The sequence below is a fragment of the Gavialis gangeticus genome, unplaced genomic scaffold (assembly GCF_001723915.1).
Source record: "Gavialis gangeticus isolate Ggan-Ray unplaced genomic scaffold, GavGan_comp1, whole genome shotgun sequence".
NCBI lineage: Eukaryota > Metazoa > Chordata > Crocodylia > Gavialidae > Gavialis > Gavialis gangeticus.
The window spans coordinates 76,461,933-76,468,131 of record NW_017729022.1 but is presented as its reverse complement, the minus strand read 5'-3'; the positions used below and the strand labels follow the sequence as shown (position 1 = coordinate 76,468,131).

Here is a 6,199-nt window from a genome sequence, read left to right as displayed (position 1 = left end):
GGGGGGGGGGGAGGTTGTTGCTGTTACTATGTGTCCATTCTTCCTTTCCTGTTACCTACTTGTAGGGCAGAGGGGGCATTTTCATTATTCCCAAAGGTAGACTAGGGTCCAGATTCAGTGAGGCAGAGAGCCAACTGCCTAGTGGGAAAGGGGTGCAATTTTGGAGAAGCTATGAAGACAAAGGAGTCCAATCCTCACTTTCTCTACACATGCAGGGAAACCAAGAAGAGCCAATGACAGCCACCTCTCCCAGGAAGAGCCAATGACAGCCACCTACGTGTAACGCAGCAAAGGACTAACCATAAGCAGGTAATTCCAGCACTCTTCTGTCCCTTTACAGACCAGAAGTGGAATATTGCCATTTATTTGCTTGAGAGGCTATTACTTCAAACTCTAATGAATGCCAGAATCAGAGCAACTGCACCCAAAAAGTGATGGGCCTTGAAATGGCAAAAAAGCTAAATGAGCTTCTCCCGGAAAAGTCTTTTGAAAAATCCACACAGATGGAGGGGAAAGAAAAACCTTCCTTCAGCTGCAAATGAACAAACAACTCCTCAGACAGCTAATTCCAGAAAGTCAGAGGCTAATCTGAACTGATGTCAAGCTAAAGCAAGCCCCTTCATCAGAAACTCCAGCAATGCCAGAAACTGAAGCACAAGACTTCACTAAACCTTTAATCTGTTCTAAAAGGGCAAATGTAAGTCTAGTCAAGTACACCTCATGCATAGTAATTCAGCCTCAGATGTTGACAACGGCAAAAGCTCGCAGGGAATATAATCTTTGTACACGTCCTTTCTTAACTACTTCAATAGCTGCCTAGCACACCAGGTACCTGGAGTCAGACGTATCCCTAACGCAGGCGAGTGCAAGCGGCACTTTAGCAGTGGAAGAGGAATACATGACCGAATGCTACCATATGCTCTGACACAGCCAAGAGGCTGCCGCAGAATCCACCAATGAAGGGATTAACTACAGACTGCAATCCTGACCTGTCTTAGTCCTGGTCTTCTTCCCATTACAAATAACCCCTCAGGATACTGAAACTTCACAGGATTAGAGAGTATTTTATTGCTTTCCATTTGTTTCCTGCTTGCTTACTTTATGCTTCTGACAACACTTTACAGTGAGCTTCACTGTTTCCTGGATCATGCAAACCCCATTCCCAGGTCCTACAGGAAAGCATCTGTTGGGGAAAAGAGAAACACGGAAGAGACAAAACTCAAGCAATCACATGGGGACACCTGGACAGAAACGTGAAGTGGGGGAAGCCTCATCTCCAAACACATTTGCCGTTGCTCATGGGCCTGCCCAAGAGATCCTTCTACAGAGAAGGAAAAAAAATTAAAAACTTTTTCCTTTAAAGTTCTTTTGATATTCCGCTTATTCTGCAGTACAGAGAGCCCCAACCTTCTGCAGCAGCAGCCAGGAGGATCTATGATAGCAGGGAAGGCCTATAAAATATGTGGCTGAAGTGAACAGGGTCTAAAACAAGGCCCTATAAGGGCTCCTAACAGCTGACAGAAGAACGTGTTCCTGAATAGGAGCCCCTGTCTCACACCAGTCCCCCCCTTTATTCATGTCAGTCTGGGGCTAGCAAGTTTAATTTGCTAAACACTGGCACAGTTTCATGCTTTTTGTGACTTTGAGATGATGATTTGATATACATGAGAGTGCCCAGGAAAAGAGACTGACGGAGGAAAATGGGGGAGAGAAAGATTTTCAAGTAAGGAGGAAAAAAAAGAAGAGAAAATGTAGAGGTGGAGATAATGTAGGGAATGCGAGAGAAAGAGGATTGAAGCTACAAGAAATGAAAAGGAAAACAGGTACTTAAAACAACAGAGGCACAGATTCTACATGATCAATTGCAGGGGGACAAAAAACACAGTGTTATTTTTGCCAAATCTCACAATTTTATTGCAAGTCTCATAATACTTGCTGTTGTTCTTAAGGCTCCCGCTCCCGGAGACACGATTATGTAAAACATCTCAGCTCTCATTTTAAAAAAACAAGAAGAAAAAAATAACTTTATATTTCTGGCTCTTATGGATGTGGAAAAGTTGTAATACCTTAATCACCGAAATCTCAAAGAGCCAAAAGACAGGCAAATTGAGAAGATTTTTTTTCCTTTTTAAATCTCATGATCTGTAAGCAAATCACATAGTTTTAATGCAGTACTGTGGACTGATGCACAGAAAGGAACAAAGACATAAAAGAGCAAAGCAAGTTACAATTTTAAAATAGATTAAGTACAAAGGGGAATGACAATTTGTCCTGATTAAATATGGTACACACAGTAAAGAGCATACAATTGTTATATTCATTAAAATTTCCAGGGGGTGGCAGTGCAGATATTTTTCACTTCAGCTAGTAGGTTGGTTACATTTCACCAGATCTAATTAAAGTCACTTTTCCAGCAGCAGCAGCAAAGCATTCGTTCTGATTAACGACACTTGGGCACTACGAATCTCAGCAGCCTCTCAAGGAGAGATGGAAGGGGGAGCAGGATGGGGGAGGGAAGAGTAAATGAAACTTTAGAAACTACCAATCTCAAAAGAATCCTTTAAAACTTAAAACACTTAATTACATAAATGTTACAGATGGAAAGGCTTAATAAGTGTTTTCCAGGCCATTCTCTCTTGCCTGCACAACATTGTTCCCTACAGTATATTTTCCTGTGCTCTGTCCAACATAATCACTTCTCCATACATTGTACAATAGAACTTGACAGAAGAATTCAGTTACCTTTTGCAATTTTGTCAGAATTCAAAAACAACTTCAAATTAATTTTGACTAGTTATTACCTTGCAAGTAATTACATGGGACCACCTGCATCAAAGATATTAATTGTTAAAGTGTGAACTATACCATATGCAAAATGCCCATATTTTACAGTAAGCAGAAAGCATTACTCCAGAATATGAAATGATTCAGAGAAAAAGGGTTTGAGTGATTGCCCCTCTGTCTGCCTTAGTCTCCCTTCCTATTCTTTGTCCAGCTTACATATTTTAGATATCTTAGATCAGACACTCTTTGGGACAAGGACGACTCTTGCTACGTGCATCTTACATGCCTAAAACAACGGGGTTATGATCTCATGGACTCTGCTCGTCTTTGGACAGGGCTGGGGAGGTTATAATGCTGAAGAGTATTCTCTTCTCCAAGAGGGCAGCTGCATATGTAGGTAGTTACATCCCTTTTGTATGACAGACAAGGACGGATTACTCAAGATGACCCATAATTCCTCTTAAGATCAGTGGATCAAGGAATATGCTATCCAATGGCACATATCCCTATCCTGTCCATAATCTTTTTTGCATATTACAGTACTTTGGTACTCTGCTCTACAACATACAGGGAAAAGGTCCAGAATGCAGCAGAAACTGCTTGCAATAGTTTTGCTCAGGCATCAGAGGTTGGGGAAAGGAGACAGGTTCTCATAGAAACCTCATATTTGTGGAGACAAAAGGAGAAAATAACCACAAAGACTCCTTCATGTCTCATGGAAAGCCTTGAAAAGCAAAGCGTTTAGAAGAGATACTTCTACTTACACTTTTGTATATTGTATATTTCTCTTGCATGAAAGAGAAAAGATGAAATCAGAACCCTAGTTCATCAACAGTCCTTACTTATCCAAGAGAAAGGTGACTTTTGATGAAGTATGTCACAACTAGTACCACATCCACTATCATGAAAAAAATATTCTTGACCAAGTTTTTTCTGGTGCAACTCACCTGAAGTCAACTATGCTTTAAGGTTTCAGGTAGAAAGTACACAGCTACAGCATATGTACTCTGTAAAACATAATGTGATTTAATACAAAGGCTCCCAGGAAGGAAAAAAAGAAATAAAAATAAAATGTGTGGCATAAGCAAATCTGTTTTCCAAAATTTTCCACTAAGGCACTGGCAACATTTTAACACAAGCGGAAAAAGAAACAGCCATGCCACTATATCACCTATTTAAAAGACCAGACAACAACAAGAGAGAAAAATCCAGCTCCAAAAGTAACAGTGCTTAAAAGTCATTTGGCTATGTTTGCATCTTACTGAGAGCACATTAAGCTTAAAACCAGTGATTAAAATATAAGTCAGCTTAAAATTATTTTTAAAAACAGTCTAGGATTTAGACCACTATAGGGAATATTTGTTCCAGAGATAACAGAAGTGGGAGCAACAATACACCTTATACTATACTATACTTCAGTTACGGCAAATACTGGCATATCCAGCAGGGAATTACACAAAGTAATGTAGTGGTGAAACTGAAGTCAACATACATTCACTGATGGGCATTTGGAAACAGTACTTGAACACTTAAAAGAAGGCACATATGGTAGGCAGGATGACCGTGACAGAACTAGTCACACTCTTGCTGGAAGCAACTACCAAAAACTGAAGCCTGAACTACCAAATGCTTCAAGAAAGTAGCCCCTCCACTTCTGTTGCTGGCGTAATGGCAAAGCCATGCAAGAAAACTGGCACAGCATCTTCCAAAGCAATGTATATGATAAGACTGAAGTCTTTATGGGTCGCGAATCTGGCACTTCCGCAACAATTACATTCACATAGAAATGAACAGGAAAACCTATGGATACAACTCACTTGTGTACACTGTTGGCCTCACACAGAATACTACTGCCTTCCACAACTACACAAGTGTCTGTGCTAATGATATCATTTGCAGGTGGAGGCATACATTTTTATTCACTGCTAAAAAGCCAGTGCTGATTAACCTATCTGGCCCTCTGGGCTGAACAAGTGGTATGGGGCTGGTTTGTGGGTCAGATCCTGGGTGGGGTCAATGGGCAGGGTTGCTCTGCGGGTGTGATCTGTTGCACCATCCCAGTCCTGCACTCCCAGATCTTCTTGCAGAGTGACCCCGTGCACAGGACACAATTTAGTGCAGGCCCATGTCACCTAACCCACAGGGCTCCTCCATGGGTCTGGAAATCTGCTGTTAGCACTGTCACTGCTTCTCTGCCATCCAGTTTCCACACCTAGGGGGAGACGCATAGGCTGGATGGCACCACTCTGCAGGCCGGAGATTGAGGACCGCTGTAATGCTGTTTGAAATCCCCACCAAATGTCTGCAGACTGGATTTCACTAGCTGGAGCAGAAAATAGGTCTAATCTTCCCAACCTCGTTTAAATGTGATCCAAGCTACTCTGAGGGCCTATGCATCTTTTAAGAGGGCCCTCTGTGACCTACCCCAAACACACAACAAAGCAGCTACAGGATGACTAGATCTCTGAAAGTCAGCAGTTACATTCACCTGCCCTCTCTGGAGCGCAGTTTAGTGGAACAGGAACAGCGATAATCCCAAAGAGATTCCTGAGTTTTGAAAAAGCATTTTACAACAGAAAAGCGTTGGGAATAAAAGATGCTCCAACAAGGCGAAGCCCACTTGAACCGTGTTAGAAGAAAAGGAAGACTGAGAGAAATAACAGCAACAAGAAGAAAACTCATGCAGTTCACACCGACCCAACCCCACGAAAAGGGCAATGTCTTAACAGAGAATGGGACCTGCTGTCTGGAAATACGAGAAGAATATCTCCCTGATCTCTTTGGTTTATTTTTTGTTGTTGTTTTGTTTTTTTAAATGGACCTGGCGTTTTAAAAAGAAAGCCAAAAATTAATCCCCGCTGGCAGTGCCCACCCACACTCCCTGGGGCCCAGCTGCTGCAGCTCCTCTCTGAGCACCAGGCCACCTCTTAGCAAACTACAGCTTTGCCACTGCCCAGCAGGCTGCCCCCAGCCCCCTTCTATTTAAAGCCTCCCAAACCACCAGCATTTCCCGCCACCCGCTTGCCAGATATATCTGCCCCACGCCTCCTATCTCAAGCCTGGGGGAGGGGGCACAAGGGGAGGGCATAGTTACCAGTGCTTGCCGTACACCCAGCTTCCTCCCCAGGCGCACAGGCAGACCCCCACCGTACTTTTCTTCCAGTGGGTCCTGAGGGTCTTAAACATCCCGACCACGCGGGCCATACTCGGGCCGGGCCGCGCCACTTCCGCAGGGTACAGCAGGAATCAGGAGACGGGCTGCTCCTAATCCCTGCGAGGAAGAGACCAAACAACGTGACGCACTCCCACACCAAGCACCCTCACTTCACCCTCCCCAGACACACCGACACCCCCTTCCCCACGCCACCACACACCCACCCACATCCCGCCTCACCCCACGGCTAGGCAGGGTCCC

The 6,199-nt window shown here is 43.6% G+C and overlaps 1 protein-coding gene across 2 annotated transcripts in view; it reads right to left on the bottom strand.

The window, feature by feature from the left end:
- The window catches only part of AGK (acylglycerol kinase), a 56,989-nt gene extending 50,922 nt beyond the window's left edge, over positions 1-6,067 (bottom strand). The window contains exons 1-2 of one of the 2 annotated variants that reach the window (XM_019515427.1): positions 5,879-5,968; positions 1,099-1,183 (exon numbers count right to left, since the gene is read on the bottom strand). Coding sequence is in view for 1 of the 2 variants with exons in the window: in XM_019515426.1 (XP_019370971.1) it covers positions 5,879-5,988 (110 nt within the window). In the remaining variant the exon portion in view is untranslated. Of the gene's footprint in view, positions 1-1,098; positions 1,184-5,878 lie in introns of both variants that reach the window. The other variant, XM_019515426.1, reaches the window with a different exon arrangement.
- Between the last annotated feature and the right edge of the window lie 132 nt (positions 6,068-6,199).